This window comes from Chiloscyllium plagiosum, unplaced genomic scaffold (genome assembly GCF_037043375.1).
Source record: "Chiloscyllium plagiosum isolate Xiang-an unplaced genomic scaffold, Cpla_swu_hap1 HiC_scaffold_13, whole genome shotgun sequence".
Lineage (NCBI taxonomy): Eukaryota > Metazoa > Chordata > Chondrichthyes > Orectolobiformes > Hemiscylliidae > Chiloscyllium > Chiloscyllium plagiosum.
In genome coordinates this window covers 31,323,293-31,351,114 of record NW_028270151.1, presented here as the reverse complement: position 1 = coordinate 31,351,114, position 27,822 = coordinate 31,323,293, and the positions used below count along the sequence as shown (strand labels likewise).

Below are 27,822 nucleotides of genomic sequence, written 5' to 3'. Positions count from 1 at the left end.
CTATCTGTCTCTCTTTGTCTTGAACTTTGTATAATGACTGAGCTTCCACAGCGCTCTGTGGAAGAGAATTACAAAGCTTCATCACCCTCTGAGTTAAGAGGTTTCTCCTCATCTCTGTCCTAAAGGCTTGCCTTTTATTCTGAGACCGTCCCTAGTTCTGATCCTTCATGTTTATACACTGTCTATTTTTAAGAATTTTGTAAATGTCTATGCAATTGCCCCTTATTCTTATGAACTTCAGAGAATATGGGCCCAGTCTCCTCATAGGACAGTCCAACCATTCGATACATTCCCTCAATTACAATTACAGTATATCCTTCCTTGGGCAAGGAACCAGAAGTGTACATAACAATCCAGGTACAGTCTCAGCAATATTCTATACAATTAAAGCAAGACTTCTTTCCTATTGTACTGAAATCCTGTTTAATGAAAGCTAACATGTTTGCTTTCTGAATTGCTTGCTGCACCTGCATATTAGCTTTCAATGACTTATGAACAAGGACACCTAGATCCTTTTGGGCATCTCCACTTCAAATCTTTCGCCATTTAAAAAGTAATCTTTACCTGAATGTAGATTTGCTAGCTGAGCTGTAAGGTTCTTTTTCAGACGTTTTGTCACCATACTAGGTAACATCTTCAGTGAGCCTCTGGACAAAGCACTGCTGATGTTTCCTGCTTTCTATTTATATGTTTGGGTTTATTTAGGTTGGTGTTGTCATTTCCTGTTCTTTTTCTCAGGGGGTGGTAAATGGGGTCCAAGTCAATGTTTTTGTTGATAGAGTTCCGGTTGGCATGCCATGCTTCTAGGAATTCTCGTGCGTGTCTCTGTTTAGCTTGTCCTAGGATGGATGTGTTGTCCCAGTCGAAGTGGTGTCCTTCTTCATCTGTATGTAAGGATACTAGTGAGAGAGGGTCATGTTGTTTTGTGGCTAGTTGGTGTTCATGCATCCTGATGGCTAGTTTTCTGCCTGTTTGTTACAGTTCTTGCACTGTATTTTGTAAATGACATTAGTTTTGCTTGTTGTCTGTATAGGGTCTTTCAAGTTCATTAGCTGTTGTTTGAGTGTGTTGGTGGGCTACCATGATGCCAAGGGGTCTGACTAGAGTTGCAGTCATTTCCAAGATGTCTTTGATATACAGGAGAGTGGCTAGGGTTTCTGGGCGTGTTTGTTGCTGAGAAATCGGCGGACTGTGTTCATTTGGTACCCATTCTTTTTTAATACACTGTTTAAGTATTCCTATACAGTGTATTCAAAAAGACAGGTACCCAATGAACACAGTCTGCAGATTTCTCAGCAACAAACCCAAACAAGCAGACAACAAACACATTGACTTAGACTCCATTTGCTACCCCCTGAGAAAAAAAACAGGAAATGACATCAACCCAAAGATATGATTAGAAAGCAGGAACTATCAGCAGTGCTTTGTCCATGGGCTCACTGAAGTTGTTACCTAGTATGGTGACAAAACGTCTGAAAACGAACCTTCCAGCTCAGCGAGCAAACCTACATCCAGAATCTCAACCTGAGCTACAAATCTTTTCAAAACGTGCTAGTACTCTTTACCTTTGATAGAAGACACAAAGTGGATAACTGCTCACCATTTACATTATTTTCTATCTGCCATGCTCCAACCTCCTCATTCAGCCTACCTAAATCACCTTCAACCCTCTTTGTATGCCCCTCACAACTTGCCATCTACCAAGTTTTATATCACCTGAAGACTTGGAAACATTACAATTGGCTTCCACATCCAGATTTTTGATACTGATTGTGAAAAACTGAGGCCAAGCAATGATCCTTGCATTACCCCACTGGTCATAGCCTGCTGACCTAAGAATGACCCATTTATTCCTGCTGTCTGCTTTCTGCCTGTTATCTAATCCTTAATCCATGCTTGTAAAATACACATAAGCAAAATTAAAGTGCATAGGATTACTAATCTTGTGAGGGTCTTTATGAAAAGTATTCTGAAGATGAAAATGGACCAATCCACTAGGCTCCCCCATGTCCACCCTGGTGACATATTTTAAAAAATTGGATCAGTTTGTCAATTTGTTAAATCAGTTTGTTTTCCCCTCTCATAAATCCATATTGACTCTGCCCAATCAGACAATTATATTCTAAATATACTGTGTCACATCCTTTATAATAAATTCTAATTTCAAATTTCTTGGTCCTCTTTGCCTTCTAGAATTCTCCCAGTTTTCAGGCTTAAACTTTTTCTAATCTTTTTTAAGCTTCTTCCTTTGATCTAATACTACCTTTAACTTCCCACGTCAATCATGACACTCTCTTGTTTTTCCTGATGGACATTTTAACTAACTGCTGACCATCTTCCAAGAATCCTTAGATTCTGGAAATATTCCCAAGGACTGGAAAACTGCCAATGTTGCAACTTTATTTATGAAGGGAAGGCGATGAGAACCAGGTAACTATAGACCAGTTATGTCTGTTTTAGGGAAAATGTTAGAGTGATATGTTAACAGCATTTAGAAATACATAATAGGATCAAACAGAAGGGACATGGCTTCATGAAGGGAAAAATTATGCCAAACAAATTGATTAGAATTCTTTTGAGGAAATAACAAACAGGATAAAGGGGAAGCAGTGGATGTAAAGTATTTGAATTTTCAGAAAGTGTTTGATCAAGCACTGCATATTAGGATATTTAATATGATAAGATCCCATGGTGTTGGAGATATATTAACATGGCTAGAGGATTGACTAGTTAATAAACAGTTGGAATAAAGGAGGTATTTCTCGGATCACAACTTTATGGAGTGCTAGAGGGATTGGTGCTGGAGCCACTATTATTTACAAGTTACATTAATGACTAATGAAAAAAGTAAATGTATTGTAGCCAAGTTGGCAAATAACACACACAATCTGCAAAAGGACGCAGACAGGTTAAGTGAGTAGGCAAAACAATCAGTAGGTGGAATATAATATGAGAAGATATGACATTATGTAATTTGGCAGGAAGAATAGAGAAAATTAATATGATTTAAAAGGAGAGAGTCTGCAGAAATCTACAGCACAGGGGGATTTGGAAGTCCCCGTTCATAATCACAAAAAGCTAGAATCCTTGAGAAGGCTTACTAAAACTATACAGGGCATTAGTTGGACAACAGCTACAATTTTGGGTGTCTTTCAAAGAAAAGATATTTTGGCATTAGAGACACTCTAGAGATTCACTAAGCTGATCTTGGGTATCTTTAGATAAGATTAGATTCCCTACAGTATGGAAACAGGCCCTTCAGCCCAACAAGTCCACACCAACCCTCCGAAGGGTTACCAACCCAAACCCATTCCCCTACCCTATACTTACGCCTGACTAACGCACTTAACACTATGGGCGATTTAGCATGGCCAATTCACCTGACCTGCACGTCTTTGGATTGTGGGAGGAAACCAGAACACCCAGAGGAAACCCACGCAGACGCAAGGTGAATGTGCCAACTCCACGCAGACAGTCGCCAGCGGCGGGAATTGAACCCTGGTGCTTGAGGCAACACTGCTAACCACTGAGCCATTGTGCTGCCCCTGATGAAGGATTGATTAATGAGAAATTGAGTGGATTGGGTCTGTACTTAATGGAATTTGTGAAAATGAGAGGCAACCTTATTGAGATGTACAAGATTCTTATTGGTTTTGATGTGATGGATGCAGAACGAATATTTCCCCTTGTGGGAGAATCTAGGCCCAGGGATATAATCTGTTATGAAGGTGTGGAGGTACTGTCCTGTTAAAGTCCAGATTTGAGACGACCCAGGGAATCCCTTGTGGACTCAGACCTGTAAGCCTCTCTTGGTTCGTCCCAGAGATCGTACTCTTTGGTAGTCTGGAATAAAAGCCTCTTACAGTTTAGTTTAATTTTAGTCATCCCCTTTATTTACTAATAGCATCACTGTTACAACATAACACTGATACCTATAAGCCAAACTAACTAGGTTCTCATAATCCAGGAGAGTAAGATATCAGCTGTTTAAGAGCCCTGGCAGGCTACTCTGCTATACTGACACAATGGCTATCAAAGTGGCTTCCTTTATACAAAAAGCTTGAAAAATACTGCATGTTCTTAATTAGATGGATAACAGTGAAAGACAATAATTTGTAAGGAAGAGAAATTAATTGACAGGTCTGTGTGTGCTTGACTGATCGCTCCTACAGGTCCTGAACCATTCATCAGGAGGGAAAAACAAATCCAGCCGAGTTAGGCGTCTGCTGGCGAGATAAGTTCCTATCATACAGAGGTACCAGTCTGAGCTAGTTGCAAGAGTTCATAAGGTACCCTTGCACAGCTTGCGCAATGGATGCAATTGTTAGGTTTAGAATAATTTTTAAGCTCGGAGCAGATTCCTGCTTTTGATTTAGGCACCGAATCATTCTGTACCTGAGGCGGAGATGTTACCATAAGGTTGCATTTAAACTGATTCATTAGTCTTGAATTAAACATGCGTTCTTTTCAGGGTTGTGATTCAAAATCAAATAATACATAAGATCTGACTAGTTAGAGTTGACAGTGGAGCAGTCTATAAGGTCTGTAGAATGGTCTCTCTCTCTGTCTCTCTCTCTGTCTCTCTCTCTGTCTCTCTCTCTGTCTCTCTCTCTGTCTCTCTCTCTGTCTCTCTCTCTGTCTCTCTCTCTGTCTCTCTCTCTGTCTCTCTCTCTCTGTCTCTCTCTCTCTGTCTCTCTCTCTCTGTCTCCCCCTGTATCTCTCTCTGTCTCTCTCCCCCTCTCTCTGTATCTCTCTCTCACTCTGTGTCTCTCTCTCTCTCTCTCTCTCGCGCTCTCTCTCTGTATCTTTCTCTCAGAATAAAGATACAGATGAAGAGGAATTTTATCTGAAGGTGATGTCGATTCTGTAGAATTTATTACCACAAACAGCTGTCAAGGCTACGTTGTTAAATATATTCAAATATATATGTGATAGATTTTTTTTTAATTAAAAGGGTTATGGAGAAAAGGCAGGGAAAATGATGTTGAGGATCATCAATTCAGTCATGAACTCACTAAATGGCCGCACAGACCTGAGCTGAATAGCCAATTTCTGTTCCCACATCCTATAATCTTAATGGAATGTTTTGTTTTGAAAACTAAGCATTAATTCTTTAAATTGCGTATCAACCGTCAAACCGTTGTATTTTTCAAATTCAACACAGCTAACTTCTTCCTCGTGCCTTCATTGTTGCCTTTCAATTGAAGATCCTTATTTCACATTGAACTATATCTTTTTCAAGCTTAATGGAAAATTCTACCATATATCAATATTATTAATTAGCCCTTTCACATTGCTGATTACTAGATCTACAGTAATCTTTCCCTAGTTAGTATTCCTCAGTGTTGAGAAACCATGTCCAATACATTCCATGAATTCTTCCTCCATATCATTGGTTTTCATTAGAATTACCCAGTCTGTATGTAGGTTGAAGTCATCCATTCCCTTGCTACATGCAAACACCTAATTTTCTGATTTGTACTGTGCCCTTTTTCTGTTTTAAATTACAATTTAAATTCTCATTCCAAGGTTTATTTGCTCATATAAAACTGTAACCAATGAGGCAAAAAGAGAAGGGCTTGCAGTAACTCAGGAAACGTTATTTCAGTTATGAATAATACTATGGGCATACTATGGCTGTTGCTTTCCAGTTCAACTTGAGTGTAGGTTGGTACTTGGTCTTGGGTCTTCAGCTCCCAATTGGACAGCGGGTTAACTTTCATTTCAAACTTGGTGCGCAACTTTATTGCTAAAAGCTGCTGCTTATTAACTGTTTCCAGCCTGCAACAATCAATTGTTATTGCGTCCCAATTGTCCTAGGTGAAGTGAGAGTCTTTTCTAATTAGTTTAGATACAGTTAAGCAGAATATTGTAGTAATCAATGTACTTTGTGTAATAATAGCTAAATTAATTATGAAATGTTAATTTCCCAACTAATCCTGCACGTACGTTGCCACTATGGTTTGCAGACTTATAAATCTCTTTGACCAACACTTGCTGCCCCTTGCTGTTCTTTAGCTCCATCAAACAGATTCTACACCTTTTACTTCCTTTTAGGCCACTCCTCCAAAATGCAAATATCCCATAATAATCAGTCCCTCTTGAACACTCTGTAGCTAATGTAATAATACCCCTTAACATGTAGCGCCATGAATTCACTGATCATCCAATGTGTGCAAATGGTGGTAATGGTTGTTGAGGTCAATCATAGGAGAAAGTGCGGACTGCAGATGCTGGAGATCAGAGCTGAAAAATGTGTTGCTGGAAAAGCGCAGCAGGTCCGGCAGCATCAAAGCAGGAGAATCGAAGTTCCTGAAGAAGGGCTTATGCCCGAAACATCAATTCTCCTGCTCCTTTGATGCTGCTTGACCTGCTGCACTTTTCCAGCAACACATTTTTCAGGTCAATCATCATAGCCCTAGGATATCATTACAGAATGTCACTATCTGTAGCTGTCACTCTGCATATGCAGCACTACTCGGACAACATCCAGGTTTGGGCTGATAAATGGCAAGTAACATTCATGCTGCACAGCAGCCAGGTAATTACATTCTCCAACAAGAGAGAACCTAACCTTCAGCCTTGACATCACTGGCATTAGTCATTGAATTGACATCACAGAGATTGCCATATATCAAACACTGATCTGTACCAGCTTTTCCACATTCAGTTACAGCTTTTCTTCTTCTCATAACTGGCTTTTCTATCTGAAATCCTTCTTAAATTTCTGTTGCCCTGAGAAACTGGTTTAAGCCCATCAGCAAAAGTACTAATACAAGTCTCTAGGAGGATATTAGTCCCAGTCCTGATAAAGTAATCCTCATTGTACAGGTTCTACCTGCCTCAGAACAGACTCAGTCCCCAGAATTCTAAAGTCCTTTCTCCTGCACCACTCCACCCAACATTTACTCAAGTTTTTTACTTCTATGCTGGCTAGCATTTAGTACTGAGAGCAATCCTGAGGTCTTGGTTTTCTGTCTTTTGCTTAGCTCCCTAAATTTTAACAAAAAATTTTAATTTCAGGACTTTATCCCTCTTTCTGCCTATGTCATTGGTGCAAAGGTACAGCACAATCTCTGGCTTATCTCCCTTCCCCAAAAGAAAATCCTGCAGCTACACTATGACATACCAGACCCTGGCATCAGGGCAGTGATGTACCATTCTGTAGACATGTCTACAGCCACTAAACAGCCTGTCTGGTCCCCAACTGTAAAGTTATCCAGCATTCTTCTTCCTCCACTCACACCTGTGTGCCTCAGCTATTTGCAGTGCCAAAAGCTTGTCTTCCACTGCATTATTCTTATGAGTTATTGCCATCATCAGTATCCAAAATGGAAAATCAGTTCGTGAGTGAGAGAGATTCAGGACTTTTGCCCTGCCTCTGTGGTCTTTCTAGACTGCCTGGAAATCATGCATTCCCCCTCTGCTTAATCTACAGTATGACCACTTGATTAAACATACTATCCACATGGTTCACAGCTATGTGGGAGTGGCATAGTGACTTCAGTGCCACTCAAGTTCTGAGCCCAGAGTTCAAGATTTTGCAGATGGACAATTCCTTCCACATGAAGAATCCACAACTTCCCACGTAGCACAGCACAGTATTCCACACAGCTGAACTGTCCTGCTATGCCTGAAAGTGTACTTTCAGACTTTTTACCTTCATCCGAAATTGAAAGCAAAAAATAAAATTACTCTGCAATCCAGTCCAATGAATATAAGCTCTTCGCAAACAGATACTTCTCACCCTAGCTTATGGCTTTGCTGTGATGTCAGTCTTTTGATTTTTTTTCAAACCTGGTATTTTAGAAGACACTCGAAGCATCCCTCTGCATACTCTCTCAGGTAAGTGTATGCCTTAATCCAATGCTTTGTCCCCTGTGCATTTCCTTGCAGTTATGTCCTGTGCAGGCTCGCCCAGTGCTGTGTGCTCTTTGCATTTCCTTGCCAGTATGCTGACTACTGTCTCTCCCAGGTAAGGAATGGACCTGACCCCTGTGCTCTGTTCATATATCTCTGCCCCGGTGTGTTTAATTGCAGGTCTGCTGTTTCTCCCAAGTAAAGGTGGGCCACAAGTCCCACCCACTGTCCATATTCTCTCTATTCCTGGTGCATTTCTTCGCAGGCTTATGCTCTGCTTTCTCCCCAAGCTAAGTTGAGGGTTATTAAAGCAAAATACATTTAAAATGACTAAGTTAGTAAATGAACTACTAATATATTGTAATTAATGTCTGTGTTATTCTCTCCCATAGTGTATTCCTCAACAGAAAAATGATAGTGACTGTGGTGTGTTCGTTCTTCAGGTATGGTAATTTCCCGTTTTCTTTTAGGATTTGGTTGTGAAAAGTGGTTGCGAAGCAAGATCACTCGTAAAATGTTCAAAACCATGTGAAGGCTAAGAATGGTTCCAAGCTAGCAAGGATTGAAACCGCTTTATAAAAGCAGAAAAGTCACAAATGGATTATCCAGGATCATGGGGAGAAGAATTTTCTCTTCGTTTTTCAATACATATGTAGGGATTTCAAATGAACTTTTAAAAAAAAAGTATGAGGTTTGAAATGGCTACTAGTCCAAATAAAACTGTAACCCAGAAATGGTTACCACCTTCACTGGAAGCAAAGTGGATAAACCTTTCATTTATATATTGCCATGTCAAAGCTCTGATAAATCTCAACACTTCACTCACAGTATTTCATTTGAAGTGCTTTTATTAGAGAAGCAGTTGAGAGAGTCTAAAATTAATAAATTGCAGGCTAAGTTAATGCTACAAAATTGATTGTGCAGCTTTGTTACATTAAAAAATGTCTTAATGCTGTTTTGTGGTCAAAATAATGGGGAAGCCGCAGTTGTTTTAAAATCAGATATTGCTGAAACAAAATGTTGAAAATATAAGCATCTGAAAGGATCTGTTTTGAAATATTGCAAAGCTATCTGTCTTATTTTCAGATGCAACAGGTCTGCATGATGTTTATACTAATTAACATAAAACAGTTGGTTATTTTTTTTTCCCATGCAAGCATGGAAACCTGGACTCAATCTATCCTTTGTAACTTTGAAGCCATAGTTTGATGCCAAAGGATCACCATAGTTCTGAAATAGGAAGATATTACTGTAATCCTACTATAATATATGCTTCCATAAACCATAAATTTATAGCTTTTAAAATCTATTTCAACTTCACTTCTTATAGCACCATCTTAAAAGGTACATTATTGTAAATTAGTTAGAATCTCAACACTTTGACACGATTTTCTGGAAAGAGTTGTTTAAATATTACTGTTTCTCTCCAGTATTTCTGTTTGCTGTGAAACAACATTAAGTAATATTTGATTTGTCTTTTTTCTAATCTTTATTGTTAAAGAGCAGAGTCAGATATTTGACCTAGTTACATCCCTGAAGTGACCAAGTAACGAAAAGCATTCAGGCTATTGTTGAGATTGCCAAGACAACTAAAATATCACGAGAAACTGGTCATGCGAAACAAGTGGCTTCAGTGAAAGACCAGAGAATTTACCTTTAATTTCAACCTTCTGTAGCAAACCTGACTTGTGTTGATTGTGTTATTGATAGCAGGTAGCTGTCAGGCTGCATTGTGGTGAATCAGTTTTGAGGATCTTAGCCATAGATCAGGAACTGCTTAGAATTGATTTGCCTTTCTAGATTCATGAGGTTGTTATTAGAGCTTTTAATTTGGGGGAAATAATCTTCAAGAAAGACTGAAGTACAAACTTGTGTTGGCCTGCCTGGAACATCTAAGCTTGTGGAAATAGCTAGTTTTGAGAAGATTTGTAACTCAGATGGAGGTTTTGGAAGTAGGTTTGCTCGCTGAGCTGGGAGGTTCATTTTCAGAAGTTTCGTCACCATACTGTGTAACATCATCAGTGAGCCTCCAGATGAAGCACTGGTGGTATGGCCTGCTTTCTATTTCTGTTTAGGTTTCATTAGGTTGGTGATGTCATTTCCTGTTCTTTTTCTCAGGGGTGGTAAATAGGATCCAAGTCAATTTGTTGATGAGAGTTCCAGTTGGAATGCCAAGCTTCTAGGAATTCTCGAGTGTGTCTCTATTTGGCTTGGTATCCTTCCTCATCTGTATGTAAGGATACTACTGAGAGTGGGTAATGGCTTTTTGTGGCTAGTTTTCTGCCTGTTTGTCCAATGTAGTGTTAGTTACAGTTCTTGTAAGATATTTTGTAAATGACATTAGTTTTGCTTGTTGTCTGTATAGGGTCTTTCAAATTCATTAGCTGCTGTTTTAGTGTGTTGGTGGGTTTGTGAGCTACCATGATGCCAAGGGGTCTGAGTAGTCTGGCAGTCATTTCTGAGATGTCTTTGTAGGAGGCGAGTGGCTAGGGTTTCTGGACGTGTTTTCTCTGCTTGTTTGTGTTTGTTACTAAGAAATCGGCGGACTGTGTTCATTGGGTACTCATTCTTTTTGAATACACTGTATAGGTGTACAGGGGAACCTCGATTGTCCGAACGAAATGGACAGGCACTATTTCGTTCGGTTAATTGATTAAATGCCTTTCCTCTGGTGCTCGGAGTTTTTAAAGTCTGCTTCCGTTCAGGAAACAAAGCAGCTTACAGTGTGCGAGTCACCGCCCTCGCCCCCCCCACTCTCCAACCCCAACACTGCCCCTGAACCCTGTACACTCCTGCCCCCTCTCCGGGGCAGCCGGACTGGACACCAACAATAAGACTGCTTTTGTGGGGTAAGTCTCCAAATAGCGTGCACATACAGCCACACACACAACTTTTTGAGGTTCCACATTTGCCCTCTACAGTGCAATGTTAGATTATCTGGGAAGGGCAGGTTTAGGGTACACCCCTCTGTAGAACTCCAGGTCAAGTGTGGGGAGAGAGGGAAAGCAGGAGGTCAGTCATTTCGAGACAGTGCCTGTTTAATCACTGTAAACAAAAGAGATCACTGTTGGAAACTTGTCTTTGATGTAATGTTTCTATCGGGGGACCTTGAGATCTCCTTCGGATAATCCAATTTTCAGATAATTAGTATTCGGATAATCGAGTTTCCTCCATATACACATCCATCCACATACAAACCACTGGAAGTGACATCACCAATCCAAGGAAATCTAAACACACAAATAGAACGCAGGCCATACCACCAGTGCTTCATCTGGAGGTTCACTGATGATGTTACCTAGTATGGTGATGAAACGTCTGAAAACAAACCTGCCACGTTCAAACGAGAATTAAGGCAATGTTCATTGTAATGAAATGAATAAATTGTTAAGGTTCATTGTAGACAGGTACACTAATGCGATGAGAATTTAACTACCCTGGCTAAAAGTACTAAACCTAAATGGTACATCTCAGCTTGGATCATCAGCATAGCAGCATTGTGTGTCTCATAATTATGATTAAAGTCCCAAACCACTGCAGTGTAACTGCCATCAACATCTCTTCTATTGTTCCATGTTACAGAAGCAATTACAGGGACTTATTCCAGTAATCTAGTGAAAGTTCTGCCTTCAGCCATCACCAAAAAAGGAATTAGTTAATTTGTATTGTTGATCCCTTGTTTTTGGTGTGCACAACAAAGATGTCACATGATCTTCTGTACTATTTATACATTTGTTTCTGCAAATGTGCTCAGGGATTATATAATTTTATTTTCCTGTCTTGGCTCCTCTGTTCTTTGTTGAATCAACATGTCAAATGCTGGTATGTTTTCTCATTTTCTACCAATATTTCCACTCTCCAATTCTCTCTCTCTATATATATATATATATATATTTATATATATAGAATTTATGTGCTGATGACATATTTCCATTGCCTTTCTAGTACTGCAAGTGCCTGGCTCTAGGAAGACCATTTCAGTTTTCTCAGAAAGACATGCCTGAAGTAAGAAAGCTGATCTACAGAGAACTGTGTGAATGCAAACTGATGGAGTGAGCTGCCAAGTGATTAAGACTCCTCCCAGGAAATTTCATTCCAGGAAATTGGTCTGCCAGTTCTGTTACATGATGTACAGAAAGCAGGGAGGAAGTACTGAAGACACAGTTGCAGTGTTTACCTCTTTCCAGGTGCATGCATGGCCTGAGCACATTCAGACTTAATAAAAGCACAACTTTGCTCGACTGGCCTGTTGCTGACAAATTGCATGTAGCAGTAGAGTAAAAATTTAGACTTCCTTTTTGTCTGCATATTTTGAGAACCTCTCAAGTAAAGGAAGTGGTTAAATTTACATTAAGGGGGAAACTGAAGTCTTAGTGTAGAAATTGTTCCAGGTATTATTAAGTGAGAATCCCCTCTTTGTATCCACTGGGGAGATTTTCACTTTTCCCACATATGTTTAATGACCATGAGGTCATTGTGTTAAGCTGCAGCATGTTTAAAAATGAAGATGTTTTCATTAACAAGAAAACAGGAACTCTGGGAACAGGACTGTGAATGCCGAGGCAATGATCACAGTTGGACATCAATGCTAAAATTTAACCTGTTTAACCCAAGGCATATTTTTAAAATTATTTCTCAAGTTTTCTTTCTCACATGTTTGATGGGCTGTGCTTCTCCAGTTTATTAGTAAAACAATGGAATGGATTTTCTGGAGTAACATAGTTATAATTTGATCTTTAACTTGGTGCATGTTTTTGCCTTGCATTTTACTGATGAAAAGCTTTTTCCCTTACTGTTTAAACAAAGTATTATTATTTTGTAGTTTATTTCAGCTATATCATCTCTGGAAAATGAAAAATGAACTAGGCTCCGTGTAGAATTTATTTCATTTTAAACATCAAATATTGAGGCATATTGAGATATTGCAAACTTGGGTAATGCCAACCTTTCGCTTTTAGTTTGACTGTGAACATTGCTAGCTAGATTGGCATTTGTTGTCCATCCCTAAATTGGCCTGAAATGGTGGATCTCCTGAACTACTAGTGATTTGTGTTGGGATGAGATTGCAGTCACATATATATATATAAATAAAATTAGGCAAGGACCCACAGGTTCATTACTGGGCTTTTTAAAGTCTTCAATCCAACACCTTCATACTCATTTTACTGCTATCTTTTTTTAACATAAAATTTGCAAACAGCAATGGTGGGATTTAAGCTTGTGCTCAGAATAAATAATACAACTGTTACACTACTGTACTTTTATAGTTCCATTTTATTTAATATTTTTCACAGTGGTCAAATCATGTGATTTTTAACCTAGAAAACTAGTGTCTGACCAATGTTAACTTTTAATTTGCCTTTCTAAAACTAAACGATGGAAACTAAAACTAAGTGCAGAAAATTTTAAATAAATGGGTATTTGAGGGTGAGAATGTTTCTAGATGTGCTCAATTTTGAAATATTGGGGAAAATGTAGACAGCTAGCCTCACACTGTGTTCTGCAACAATACTGCAAATAGATTTCAGATTTTATGTTTGATTTTCTTTCTCTCCCATAGTTAAATCTTGTAAAATTTTGCCCTTTGCCAGAACCCAGAGTAAACCTAGAATATGTATATTCAATGCTTTGAAAATATGTATTCCATTGCAACAGTAAATTGTCCCAATCACTTGAAATGAAATCTGTAATTGAAAAATCATTAAAACTTCCTTCTATAATAGTCCAGTGCCTCTTGCTAAGTATTTAAATCAGAAACTGATCTATATCTTAACTGCTGGGTACTTGCAGATGGAAGTTCTGGTTATGATTCTGAAAATAAACTGCCTTATCTTGGTACTGTGGTTTCACGCTCCTTGTCGCAACTTTAACTTAGAATGTTCAAACCCTCATTGGCACCAAGTAGTTGCGCTCAGCCTGCATTATGGTGTTGAACAGTGTACCATAGGTCCAGTACCCTTTAGGAGGGTGCAATGATGAAATTAAATATTAATAGCAGCTATTTTGTACTGAGATAGAACTATCTTAGTACATTATATTGTGCTGTGTCCTGAATCCCACCAAGTCTTTTACAGATTAGGAGATGAAAGATGTGTTAAATTATAAACATTAGTGCAATAATAGAAGCTGTAAGTAGGAGACTTTTTTTAATTGCTGCAAGGAAAGCTGTTGTAATTAGTTCTGTGTTATGAAGATTGGATAATAAAGTATTTGAGGATGATTTGACCCTTTCTTACTGGCTTCTTTGTCCTCCCTATAATGTTTTCTTTTCCTTTTGGTGTGCAGTGTGATGCTCCTTTTGGGAGATGTTTTTGCCAATTAATTGTACTGTATATAAGAGAATAAAGTAGAACACATTGCCAAGATGTATTTGTGTAATGCTGTTATCCATGTGATTCAATTAAGTTGCCCTAAATCTGAATTAACATAAAAATGCATACATTTTTGAAGTACATGCATATTAATTTTGTTTTAAATAGTAGCCTACATATGGAAGAAAATTATTTTGAGTTTTCTTGATACATGCAGTCAGTTTCTACTGCATGATAAATTCCCTGAAATTGATAATGATGGTTTAATCTTTACAATAATGTGTGAAATTGTTTTAAATGTCATCTCCAGGTGGGCATCTCTGATCCTCCCAAAAAAAACCACTTTCTCATCAACCAGCATTGTGCAATATGATGTAGTTGTTAATAATCTCTCATGGTAGCTAATAACGCTCAAATTGTAATTATCACCCTGAATATATGCAACTACTCTCCTGGCTTGCAAAGTGATATTGAGCAACTAAAGCACTGAGGTGACTAGTCTTTCTGCCATGTTATTTTAATGTTAGCTATCTGATAAAGAGGAATAGGTTTCTGAGTAGTTAAGTGGGAAAATAAATGCACACTGGCTTTTTGGTGTCAAGTCTGTAATTTTGCTGTTTTAAAAAAAAACAGCAAGTCACAGTTTGAGTATGTACCTTTTTTTCTAAAATTGGGAACATGTTTTCAGGTAAGGCATTTTTGAAAAATAAATTTGAGAATGAATTTACATGAAATGGCTGTCTTAAAAAAATAAGCAATTTCTCATCTTGCAGGAATATGGGGAAAAATGAATTTATATAATACTTACTGCAACTACTGGATGTCCCTAACTATAGCTAATGAAATACTTTTGCATTGCTGTCATTGTTGTAAGATACAATTATGTTCAGTGATTCAACATTCCATTCAACCATGGAATCCTTCCACTCAAATCTATTGTCACATGCCATTGTCACAATACAGTTACATTAGGATCAGAAATCTTATGAAATTAGACTCTGCCCAGTCAGTTTTGAGCAAAGGTGATAAGTTCTAGTTCAGATTTTCAGTGAGAGGCAGCAGGGTGGCTCAGTGGCTAGCACTGCTGCCATAGTATCAGAGTGGGTTTGATTCCAGCCTTAAACGACGATGTGGAGTTTGCACATTTTCCCTGTGTCAGCATAGGTTTCCTCCCACAGTCCAAAGATGTGCAAGTTAATATGATTAGCCATGGTAAAAAACCTCATGCAGGATTACAGGGATGAGGTGGGTCGAAGTTGGTGCAAAATTGATGAGTTAAATAGAACTATAGAGATTCCATGATTCTAAAACAAAAAACAGGAACAGTGAAAGTTAAAGCATTCAAACAGTTTTAACTTGAGCTAAAAAGTTCTAAATAGAAAGCTTGTCGCTAAGTGTGGTAGAATGATTTCCCTAGGTCTACAGTCAGAATCAAATGTTATGAGACTCTATGACTGCACTGAGTGGCACCAAAAATTTGTCACTTAAGTGTGCCAAGGGGACTGCAGGGTTCAAGGGAAGAGATTGGTCTGGGTGAGATGCTGTTTGGAGGGTCGGTGAGAGCCTGTTGGGCCACCACCCCCCCACCCCACAAATCCTCAGAGTTGCAAGTATATCAGACAACTGTGGAAGCCAACACCAGTCATCTTTAGTATCAGACTGTAAGTGCTTACGTAGCAGTTGTACTGTAAACAATCTAAGTAAACGTGGCATCTTCACACTGTGTAAAGTAACCTCTCTGCACAGTGTGGCCAAAGCCTTTCACACAAGGCAAGGAAACCATTGTGAATACTGAATAATTATTAGCATATTTCTGTCAAGGCTCAGTACCCATGCAATTGTTCCAGGAAACTTGAACAGCCAGTGCTAACAGAGTTAAGTCAAACTTCAAAACCCACATATCACTAATATTGAGTAACTAACATTAAAATTAATAACTCACCTCTCATGTGAAGGCTGTCAGATTCAGAGCAAAAGGTTCCTACTTAAAGTTCACATTAAAACAACATCCAAATTTTCCATTTGCCACAGTATGGACATAGTTTGAACTTTTCAAAGCCACCAAAATCTGTTTTTCACAACTTGTACGAGAAAACAAATATGAGGTTTACAACTTTCAAAAATGCAGGCATTTTAGATTTTTATTAGAATTGACAAAATTACAAGGAACAAAAATTGAACAATGATTTCACCTCAGAAGCAGGGCATCTTTCTTTTGCAAGTATGAAAAAAAAGAGCTCAATAGGCCTATGAAAGAATGAACAGCACAAAGCCACAGACATTCAAGTATTAGCCATTTGCTTCAATCCCAAGGTACTAGCTTAATTATCTGAAATATATCAACACAGCCATTGAAACTTTAGAATTTCTGTCTTGGTTCTGGAACCCTCTGCATCTGGACCAATTTCCCAAATCCACCTCTGCCAGCATCATAATCAGTCCTATATTCATCACGTACCTGCAAAAAAAACACGTACAAAGGAAATAAAAATGTATTGTGTCCATGACCTTCTAATAGAATTCTCACATTATTGACTTGTATTAGAATAAAGACACTTGTTCACTAAAGAGTTCTTCTGTGCCCCAAGCTAATAAGCATGATTGTACACTCATTATTCAAATTCCCTTGGCATTTGGCTTCTGTAACTCCTGGTATGGACAACCGAAGTTGGTGACAATACCATACTGCATAGCAGTCAGCTAAATTTTAATCAATAGACAAGATAATATCAGTTCAGACCTCCATTTAAAAATATATCTAGGAGTTCTAAACATCCACTCACTTGGATTCAGTTTTGAATTCCATTATACTGATGTCTGTCAATGTATTATTTAGATTTTTATAAATACTATAGCAAGTGACATTAGTTACAAAACAGTCTGGTTTCGTGAGGTGATTTCACCATACTGTTCAAAACAAAGGGCAATTAAAACTCATGAATTCAGCCAAATAATTCTGTCCCACCCTTAATGAGCATAAGTAATACAAATGATTCAGATCATAAGTTGTTTTAGCACATCATGACAACTTAAAATCATCAACATGTGGCTATCTTTTAAAACAGTAAAGTTTTTCCAGTTACTTTGCAACGGTACTAAAATTCTCAATGAACCAAAGTACACCAGATAAAAATACACTTTGATCTTGTGTCTTTATTTAAAGTTTACAAGATGTGATTGCACGTACCATATTATAGAGAAACCACGTACCTGACCACCAGATTTGCCTCGTCCAAATTGCCTGCCTTCTTTGAAACCAGTATCCCAGTCTGTTCTGATGATCCGATCATCCAGGCGTGTTCCATTAATAAATCTCATGCATTGTTCAGCATCAGCTCGTGTGTAATATCTAATTAACGCATTAAGGATAAACCACCACTTAAAAACTAAACTGCAGAAGCTGGAGACTTGAAGCAAAAAAATGCAAAATATTGGGAGAAACTCAGGTGGTCAGGCTGCATCTGAAGAGAAAACCTAGTTAACATTTTGAAGGGTCACAGGACTCAATTCAACGTGATTTATAAAAGGGAAACCATATTTGAACAATTTATTGGAGGTCCAATGGATGTATTTAAATTTCCAGTAGTCAGTTGATAAGGTGCTACATCAAAGGTTATTGCAGAAATAAAAGCTCATGGTGTAGGGGTAACATTGACATTCAGAAGATAGGCTGGCTAACCGGAAGCAGTAATGGGTAACTTTCTGGACATACAAGGATAGGAAAGTAAACTGAATTGTACTGGGGCAACAATAGTGATATATAAGTGGGCAAAGAGCTGGCAAACAAAGCATGAGGTGGGAAAATGTGAAATTGTCTATTTTGTCAGGAAAAATAAAAAAAACACCAATCTGACAGGCAAGAGATTGCAGAATTGAGATGCAGAGGGATATGGCTATCTCAGTGTACAAAATCACTAGCTGTTAATATGCAGGTATAGCAAGTAATCAGATAAGTTAATGGAATGTCATTGTTTATTTCAAGGAAATGTAACATATAAGTAGGAACTAATTCTTCAGTTACACTGGATATAAGTGAGACCACGTATAGTATTGGTGTCCTTAATTAAGGAAGGACAAATGAGTTACGAGCAGTTTATTAGAGTAATACCTGGAATGGGTTGGTTTGTCTTATGAGGAATGGTTGGTTAGGCTACATGCTTACCCACTGGAGTTTAAAATCACAGCTTAATTGAAACAAGATCCTGAGGGATTTCAATAGGTTTACGTAGAAAGGATGTTTCCTCTTGTGAGGGAACAAGAACTCAAGGTCAAATTTCAAAATTACGGGCGTGCCCATCTAAAACAAATTAGCAGACTTGTTTTTCTCACAGAGGCACAAGTCCTTGGAAGTCTTCCTCAAAAAGAACATTACACACAGAGTCCTTCCAAGTTTTTAAGGCCAACAAAGATAGCAAGGTTATCAAGGGTGGGCAGAAACAATATGAAAGGCACAAAATTCTTGAACCGCATTCATGGGAATGTTTTTAAACAGCATGCCCAACAAAGCGCAAGTCTTAGAAAATGAAGGTGGCAGCTAGTTGTAAAAGCAGTGGGTGACCACTTTGGAGATAGAGTTCTTAATAGGTAGATTTAGCATCATCATGGAAAGGGACAAAGATAGAACTTTTACAAAGCAGAGATGATCTGGCAAACGTGGACTGCATACATCTACCTGAAGGTAAGCCAGTGCAAATCAGTGGGGCAAAGTGAAAGAACAGAAGTCAAGAAATAGGAGCAGTAGAAGGCTGCTCAGCCCCTCTGCCATTCAATAGGATTATGGCTAATATGACCAAGGCCTCAACTCCTCTTCGTTGCCAGCTCCTCATAGTACTCAATCCCCCAAATTTTCAAAATAATTTATCACCTCTTTCAAAACTTGCAGTGATCTAGTTTACATTACTCCCCCTTAAAAATAAACCAATTCCACCAAATCTAGTCTCCTGGTTACCCAGGAGCAGAAAGAGAGGGCTTATGACAATCTCAAAGGAAGTTTAATTTTAGGAGGGTTGGAAGAGTTCAGAATGTACAGGGGTGAGGTTAAAAAATAAAGTTAGGAAAGCAAAGAGGATATTGAAAAAAAATTGGTTGCTAAAATTAAGGAAAATCCAAAAGGTATGTTATCAGTAGTTTGAGTAAAAGGATGACGAAGGAAAGGTTAGGGCCTATCAAAGATGTACATGGTAACTTGCGTATGAATGCAGAAGATGTGGAGAGGGGTCTACACAAGTACTTTGTCTCCATTCACGTAGGAGAGGAACGATCAGGCATTCTAATTAAAGAGAAGTGGTAAATAATAGAAAAAAATAAGCATGATGTGAAGGTCAGTACTAGAGGGACTGACCTACTTGAAGGTGGACAGATAACCAGAACCAGATGAATTTGATCCAAAGCAAATAAAAGGAAGGCAGGCAGCAAAAAGCAGGTGCTGAACAAATACTCACCAGACAGGTGAGTACCAAAGGTTTGTCAACATTGTACAATTATTCAGAAAAGGTACAAGAGATAGGCCAAATCATTATGGCAGTCAGTGGGAGGCAAATTTCTAGATTCAGTACGGAGACTGTTACTTAGAATGGCATGGTATAATCAAGAATAGTCAGCACAGTTAAAGGAAGATAATTTCCTCCAACCCAATTTAAATTTCTAAGGAAGAAACAAGGCAAATTGATGAGGGTAGTGCAGTGGATATTACCTACATGTACTATAGAAATAGATATAAAGTCTCACATACCTCTTTATATCTATTTCTATAGTCCATGTAGGTAAGTCTCACATACCTCGTAGGTCAAAAAAATTAAATCCTGTGGGATACAGAGAAATGCATAGAGTTGGATCCAAAATTGCTTTGTGACAGGAAACAAAGGATAATGGCTGATGGATACTTTTGTGAATGGAAACATTTCCAGTGGTTTTCCATAGAGCTCACATTAAGGTCCCACGCCATTTGTGGCATTTATTAATGATGTAGACTTAAAATGAGGGAGGCATGATTGGGAAATCTGACAATACAAAAAAAATGGCCAGGTGGTTGACAGCAAAATGTATTGGCTGCCAACTGCAGGATGATACAATGTTTTTGCAGAATAGTTGGCAAAGTGGAAATTGGAATTCAACCTCGAGAAGTGCAAGTTTGAGTTTAGGGAATACATAATAAATGAGAGGATACTGTGATTTGCAAGGGTACAGACCAGGCTCACGAAGCTGGGATTAAAATGGGCAGCTAGTTTATTCAGTCAATGCAGAGACAGTGGGCTGAATGATCTCTTTCAGTGCTGCATCGTTTCTTTGGTTCTACTGGGCTTGATTGATTCATTCATAGCCAAATTGTAAATGATTGTAGAGCATAACCACCCTGACAGTACGTGGTTGGAGTTCAAGCACCGTTCAAGGTAACAGTGAAATTGAACACCATTTGTCTCCTGAATTGGGGAGTGTTGTCAAACACAGAAACCCAGGGGTTAAGGTATATAGTTCCTTGAAAGTGGCATCACAGGTGAAGAAGGCATTTGTCTTCATTGGTCACAGCATTGAGTATAAGAGTTGGGAGTTCATGTTGCAGCTGTACAGGAAGTCGGTGAGGTAATTTTTGGAGTACTGTGAACTGTTCTGGTCGCCCTGCTATAGGAAGGATTGTATTAAATTGGAAAGGGTGAAGAAAAGATTTACAAGGATTTTACTGGAACTGGGAGGATATGAGTTCAAAAAAGAGGCTGAATAGGCTGGCACTTTTTTGCCCCCTGGAGTGTAGGAGTTTAAGGAGTGACTTTATCGAGGTTTATAAAATCATGAGTGACACAGACTGGGTTAATAGCAACGGTCGTTTCCCCACGATAGGAGAGTTCAAAACTACAGAGCATAATGTTAAGGTGAGATAGGAAAGATTTAAAAGGGACCTGATGACAACTTTTTCACACAGAGGATGGTTCATATGTGGAATGAACTGCCAGAGGAAGTGATAAATACATACACCATTACAACACTTAAGACATTTGGACAGGCACACAAATTGGAAAAAGTTGAGATATGGACCATATGCAGGCAAATGGGAGTAGTTTAGTTTGGGAAACCTAGTTGGCATGGACGAGTTAGATCAAAGGGTCTGTTTCTATGCTGTGTGACTCTGACTAGTCATACCAAACCACCCAATTAATTTCATTATGGTGCTTTTTAACATTTTGCAGATTTTTAATCAGTAAGTGTATCAAGGGTTATGGGATAGATGCAAGAAAATAAGAGTTGAGGATTCCTGATCAGCCATGATCTTACCAAATGGTGGAACAATTTTGAGGGGCTGAGTGGCCTACTCTTCCTAATTCACATAGAAGACATGGGAATGTTAGTGGATGTCATTTTTACAGAAGATAATTAAGATTCCACCTGAAAGAATATTATCTGAAATTAAGACTTATGGAATTGAAGAGAAATGATCAACCTGTTAAAGACAGTGTAGGGATAATAAGTATGCACTGAAATTAGAAGAAAGTGACTAGTGGTACTTGAGAAGTATCTGTGCTCGAGTATCAATTATTCACAAAAGCAAAATAACCACATTTGCTTTTAGAAATTATTGGTTTCACAGGCAGCCGTTAATACTGGAGCATAAACCAGAGAGGTAGGTAAATTGAATCAGCAAAGCTGTTGCTGACAGATTCCAACAGTGCAAGATCATCCACTTTGAACAAAACAAAAGTTAATGCATGCATATACATGCTTAAAAGTTGGGAATAGTACATGTCTGAAGGAATTTAGGGATCCATGTGCACAGAAAAATAAAAATCACTGAAGTGTAATGGGCACAAACAATGAAACATAATCAAATAGGATAATACAATGTTTGTCTTCAGAACTGGAAGACAGACCATAAAGAGGCAGAAATGTTGCTGCTGGCTAGACCATACCTGAAGTAATGTTACAACTCTGGGCATTATATTAGTCTTGCAAGAAATGCTGTGCAGAGTTACCAGAATGTTAACAGGGCTCCAACAATCAGATTCAGAGGAGCAGATATATTAACCTATTCCAGCAAATATAAGCTTAATTTAAGGGCAATCTTGTTAAGCTTTTTAGGATTTGAAAATAAATGATTAGTTAGATAATTGAAACCTTTTCCACTGCTACAGCAGTCTAGGACAAGGCAGTATACTGTAAAATCAGACCCAAATCAAACCATTCAGGAAAGAAGTTGAAAAATATTTCTCCATATTAAATATGAAGTATGGACTACCCTAATAAAAACAATTGATGTCAACTAAAGTAAAAAAATTTAAATCAGAAATGAACAGATACCTGCAAAGGTATTAAGGCATACACAGTCAAGATGGATGAACAGAATTAGGATAAAAAGAAAATCAGCCATAATCCCATTGCATGGCAGAGAAGACATATGGGAACTTCCTTAAAGCATTTTCTTTCTTGGTGGAAGTGACAGATGCCCTGGCATTAGTTTTCTATATTGCCGTGGGTTGTATTTATTGTTCAATTAACACGATAAAAATTGATTTGAATCACTACCATACTTACATTGTTACAACAGTGAATACACTTCAAACGTACTTCATTTCCTGTAGAGCACTTTGGGATGTCTTGTGGTCATGAAAATCACTACAGAAGTGCAAGTTTCCTTTTTTTTAGGCTACAAACATTTAATACCACTACTCTGAGCTATGTCTAAACAAACAACTGAATTTAAAACATAACAAGACTTAACACATAAAAGATACTCCACAAAACAGAATCCACATGAAGTTTTCTTGATTTTGTCTAATCCCATGATGATTCTCTTAACATCACCGCTTTTTGAGAAGAGTTCATAGATCTGTTCCTCAGTTGTGTAAAATGACAAATTCCCGACGTAGAGAGTGCAGCTATATCTCAGCAGTTTGTCTTGCTCATATCGGCTTCCCTTTAGAACGAAGATTTGAATTTAAGGACAATAAAAAAAATTCTGCACTTTGGCACTTCTCTATAATCTAACAATTAGTGGAGAAATTCAACATTGCACTTCATTTTTGGAGGGATGCATTTCCGCTCTCAAAGTCCAGGACCAAAGCAAGCCAGTTACCAGATTGGAATCTGGTGCCTTCTAGGTAGTAAGGCACTCTCATGAAACTTACACCATCTTTGTCAAATTGGGAATTAAATTATCCCATCATTTAACCTATTGCTTTTTATGGGGAATGTTACTATGCAAGTTTCAGAAGAAAAGTACACTATGAAATGAATTAAATGGCTATGAATTAGTTTGGTATATCAAATTAGAAAGAGTTAATTCGGTAGCATTTTTCACCATGCTACCAAATCATAGCCGATACATTCTTCAATTTACTAATCTATTTTTCCCAGGTACATAATTAGAATAAAATTTGTGGTATTCACAGAATTTTAGCCAAAGTGTTCCACATTTCCATGACCATTTTTGAAAACCACTCCTTGATTTAAGTCCTGAATGATCTAGCTTTAAATTTAAGATATTGTTCTGCATTATCTCAGAAGGAATAGAATTTCACATCAACCTTTCAAATTTCTCCACCAGTTCACCGAATCATTATGGTGCTGAAGGATGTCATTCAGCCCATCATATTTGTACTGGTTTTTTTTGAATGATCATCATGATTTAGTGTCATTTTCCTGTCCTCTAACACTGTACATTAAACAATTATTTAAATAGAAATAATGCCTTCATGAATATTCAATTAAACCTGCATTTCCATGTAGTACATTGCAGACCCAAACCATCTCACCCCCATGTTCCCTCTTATTTGTCTCCTGTGTGTATCTCTGGTGGTCTGTGTGTGTGGCAATGACTTCCAAAATCTGAAATCAATGCCTATGTTGGAGTGTGTGGATTCTCCAAGTGGCTGCACAGCTTAGAGGTAATCTTGTTGACATCACTATACTATTTTTGCAAATTACTTTATATTTTTGTCCTGTTCTTGATCTGTTTACAAGAGGGAACAGTTTCTCCTTGTCTATTCTGTTCGAACCTCTCATGATTTTGAGAACTTCAATCAAATCTCATCTCCAGCTCCTCCTAAGAAAACCAGTCTCAATTTCTCCAATCTATTTTCATACTGGAAAGGTTTCACCCCTGGAAAAATTGTTGTAAATCACTCTGTTCTCTCCAATGCATTCATATCTTTCCTAAAGTGTGGCATGCGGAACTAGACATATTAGCCCAGCTGAACTAATTCATGTCTCATGCACTCTGTATAACTTAATAAAGCCTCAGACATTGTCTGCTTTCTTAACCATGAACTCCATTTGTCCTGTCAGATTTCTCTGCTCCTACAACACATAACAGCAGTACTTCATTTTATATTGTTTCTTCACATCCTATCAAAATGAACAGAACTGAATATCGACCACTTGTCAAAACCTTTGAAGTTTTACACTGTCCTCAGTTTGCAATGCTTCCCAGTTTAAACACCTGAGTTACACAATCTCTCAACAATCAGAATTACAATCAATCAATCAGTCCTCAAAATATAACACTTTTAATCAGAATTAAGGAATTTGCACTGCTCCCCTACCAAGGCTTTTTTGCATTGCTGCACCTCTGAATTAAACTTGGTCCAACAAAGGCACTGCACAAATAGAAGCAGACCTGCCTTTTCCTGGTGTTTTTGAGAGGTAGACTAATATTCCATTAGATTAGATTACCTATAGTGTGGAAACAGGCCCTTTGGCCCAGCAAATCCATCCCGACCCTCCGAAGAGTAACCCATCCAGACTTACCCTGACTAATGGACCTAAACTATGAGCACCCGGAGGAAAGGCAACGCAGACACGGGAAGAATGTGCAAACTTCACAGTGGCCCGAGGCGGGAATTGAACCTGGGTCCATGGCGCTGTGAGGCAGCAGTGCTAACCACTGAGCCACCGTGCCGCCCCCCCCGTTAGCGATCGTTCTATTTCCCCCCCCCCCCGAATTAGCTTTAAGAGTATACAGGGTACATGCGCACCCAAATCCTCCTACTCTCCAATTCCTACCTTCTTGCCTTAAAATAGTCCTGTTCGTCTTTCTCAGACCCAAAATCATTGACCCCACAATGAACTCCATCACCGGTTTTACCCACTCACATCAGAGATCTTTTCCATCGTGATCTATTTCCTCGCAAATCTTCAAACTTACCGTACCTCGCAAGTATCAAATACAAACTCTAATACTTTACATGAGTCAAGTTAAGGATGTAAAAGTTTATATTGATAGAAATCAACATTTTTTTCCCAGGAAATTGGTTTCTCGAGACAAGAGGAGCAGACCTCAAAAATTACAACAAAACGCGGGGGTATTGTCCCAACTTGTGCCGGGCACCAACAACGTTCACTTTCTGTCTGGCTGTAACTAGGGAGATACTGTCTGGTTAACTCAGATTATAACAGGTCGGGAAGAGAACACAATAGACGCATTACCCGGAAATGTTGATCCCGGTACTGGCTCAGCTCCACATGAGAATCACTGTTGAGGGCATTCAGTACAATAGACATGACACCAGAGAAATAAAAACAAACAGCAGCCTCCAACCAAACGGACCCGAACTGCCGGGAGCAGCACGTGACTGGAAATCCCCGTCCTCTTCCTGTCCGTCCACTTGAAACGGTCCGTGCTACCGCCGCCTCCGGGCTGATCGTTCCTGAAATTAAACCGTCTTTTGGCGAGAATTGTCGTCCGATTTAGAATCAGAAAATGCACAATGGTTCGTGTTTGCATTCAGTTTCTGCAAAGGCAAAATATGAGCAAGATGCATAATCTTGTTTTTTTTTTAGAAACAAATGGTCTCTCCTGCCCACCGGACTGTGAAAGTGACGGAGCGTTGCAGCCGATCGCCGAGATGATCGAGTCGTTTCCATGGTGATTGGACGATGGAGTCGATGGCCGAGTAGCGGGGAGGTTAGCAAACGAAGTGAGCGGGGGACGAGCAGGAGGGTGAGTGTCCGCCATGGTACTGCGAAAGCTGCTGCAGTCGGTGTTGAATAACGCGCGGCTGATCGAGAAGCTGTCGGAGTCTATGCCGATGCGGCGAGCGGCCCAGATCACTGTCTATGTGATAGCACGGCTCCAGCTGAGAGGCCAGAATGTGGCCGAGCGACTGAGTCAGTTCAATGCCCTGCGGCAGCTCCTGGAGAAGGGAGACATTCCCCGCAACCTCAACAAGAAACTGGCCGAACTGAAAGACGCCATTGCGAAGGAGCTGAAGGACTCTTTGGGGAAGAAAGGCGAAAAGTGAAAAATACATTAAAAACTGGATTCTCCTCGGAGTTGATTCTCCGCACTCTCCGACACCTGCTGTGGTGACTGGACCAAAGAGGAAGACTTTGAAAAGTTACCCTATTTTAAAAGCACCACGGTAAACATCTGTCCTGGGGATACTCCAGCTGACATTTGGGTAAATTCCCTTTCAGTATTCATGGTGGTTGGATTCCGATGTAGCGATACACTGACTTTGAAATTCTTTTGAAATGTTATGAATGCTTATTGTCATCAGCACAAGATCAGAATCGTGACACTTTTTCACCAGATTCAGATTAAATAGATGCCATCTGACAATTTTCCTATGTTGGCCGTAATTGTGCTGTAACTATTTGAGATTCACTTTAAATGCTGTGCAAATTCATTGATGACAATGTAAACTGTGCACACAATTCGTCAGAAATGTCCTGTGATAGTCCAAAGAATTAAAGAAAACATGTTAATTGTTATTTGCCTTATTACTTGGACAAATCATTTTTTATTTATAAAGTGGAAACCTTACATGGTGTCATTTATGTTTAAATATATTTTAAAATAAAGGCAATGCAGTTCACAGAAAAATAACCTCAGGCTACACTTGTTCATGATAATGCATTGATATCGGACATTTCAGGCCTTCTTAAAATCTGGGTCCCTAATGAGAGAGCATTATTGAGAAATTAAACTGAAAGAACACAATCTGGAACTTTTAGTTGTTTTAACAACTTGCATTCATATAGTACCTTAAATGTCCCACCCAAACCATGTTGTGGATTGCTCAACATAACTTGAGACTGAACCGTGCAAAGAAATTTTAGAAGTAATGATCAAAACTTTTTTTAGGAGTGGCATTTAAAGTGTGCAATGTGAGGTTAGAGTGGGAATTTCAATGCTTAGACTTTACCAAACCTGCTGAAATTTTCCAGCACTTTGTTTTTATTTCAGAACTCCAACATGCACAATCATTTTGTTTTTATATGCAACAACAATGGTGTCTTGAGATCGGTCCAAATCAATTGACCTGTCTTTTTAAATATTCTTGCATGGTAAGTGGGTGTCACTGATACAGCCAACATTTATCTTCCAGCCGAAGTTGTCCTTGGAAGATTGTTATGAGTTGCCTTCTTGAACCACTTGCATCCAGTTGCTGAACGTATACTCACTATAATGTTGGTAACAGGTCCCAGAATTTTGACCTAGTGACATTGGATTTCATTATTTCATTATTTGTTAAGCAGAATCAGGGAGATCTTGCAGGTGTTAGTGATCTCATGTGTTTGCTGCCCAATCTTTTGAGAGAATAGTGTTCAGATATTTGGAAGATGATGTCTGAGAACCTTATTGAATTTGTCAGTGCAGCTTGTGTACACTGCTGCTGCTGTGTGTACTAATACTGTGGAGGATGTGAATGTGATGCCAATT

General features: G+C 38.8%; 3 protein-coding genes across 7 annotated transcripts in view; 2 read left to right on the top strand and 1 right to left on the bottom strand.

Annotated features, from left to right (window-relative positions):
• LOC122556390 (uncharacterized) overlaps positions 1–14,225 on the top strand; it is a 40,363-nt gene extending 26,138 nt beyond the window's left edge. For 3 of the 5 annotated variants that reach the window (XM_087993466.1, XM_087993464.1, XM_087993465.1), the window contains 3 exons: positions 7,810–7,845; positions 8,253–8,303; positions 11,806–14,225. In XM_087993466.1, the coding sequence (XP_087849592.1) occupies positions 7,810–7,845; positions 8,253–8,303; positions 11,806–11,916 (198 nt within the window). In that variant the 3' untranslated portion in view covers positions 11,917–14,225. Of the gene's footprint in view, positions 1–2,193; positions 2,431–7,809; positions 7,846–8,252; positions 8,304–11,805 lie in introns of all 5 variants that reach the window. The other 2 variants (XR_015759160.1, XM_043703023.2) reach the window with 2 other exon arrangements.
• Positions 14,226–16,272: 2,047 nt separating this feature from the next.
• Positions 16,273–25,742, bottom strand: ncbp2 (nuclear cap binding protein subunit 2). Its single transcript, XM_043702469.2, has 4 exons — positions 25,584–25,742; positions 22,892–23,073; positions 17,382–17,520; positions 16,273–16,629 (listed from the first exon to the last, which is right to left on the bottom strand). Exons 1-4 carry the CDS (start codon positions 25,656–25,658, stop codon positions 16,531–16,533), a joined length of 495 nt encoding a protein of 164 aa, XP_043558404.1. The 5' UTR covers positions 25,659–25,742; the 3' UTR covers positions 16,273–16,530.
• Positions 25,743–25,857: 115 nt separating this feature from the next.
• Positions 25,858–27,524, top strand: ncbp2as2 (NCBP2 antisense 2 (head to head)). The gene has a single exon (XM_043702468.2). The coding sequence runs from the start codon at positions 26,111–26,113 to the stop codon at positions 26,396–26,398; it is 288 nt and encodes a 95-aa protein (XP_043558403.1). The 5' UTR covers positions 25,858–26,110; the 3' UTR covers positions 26,399–27,524.
• The last annotated feature ends 298 nt before the right edge of the window (positions 27,525–27,822 follow it).

Coding starts and splice junctions, on each gene's coding strand:
- ncbp2 (XM_043702469.2), bottom strand. CDS start 25,658: ATGTCTATTGTACTGAATGCCCTCAACAGTGATTCTCATGTGGAGCTG. Junction 17,521..22,891: donor TGTGGATTCTGTTTTGTGGA/GTATCTTTTATG, acceptor TGCGTTAATTAG/ATATTACACACGAGCTGATG. Junction 16,630..17,381: donor GAGGCAAATCTGGTGGTCAG/GTACGTGGTTTC, acceptor TTTTTTTTGCAG/GTACGTGATGAATATAGGAC.
- ncbp2as2 (XM_043702468.2), top strand. CDS start 26,111: ATGGTACTGCGAAAGCTGCTGCAGTCGGTGTTGAATAACGCGCGGCTG.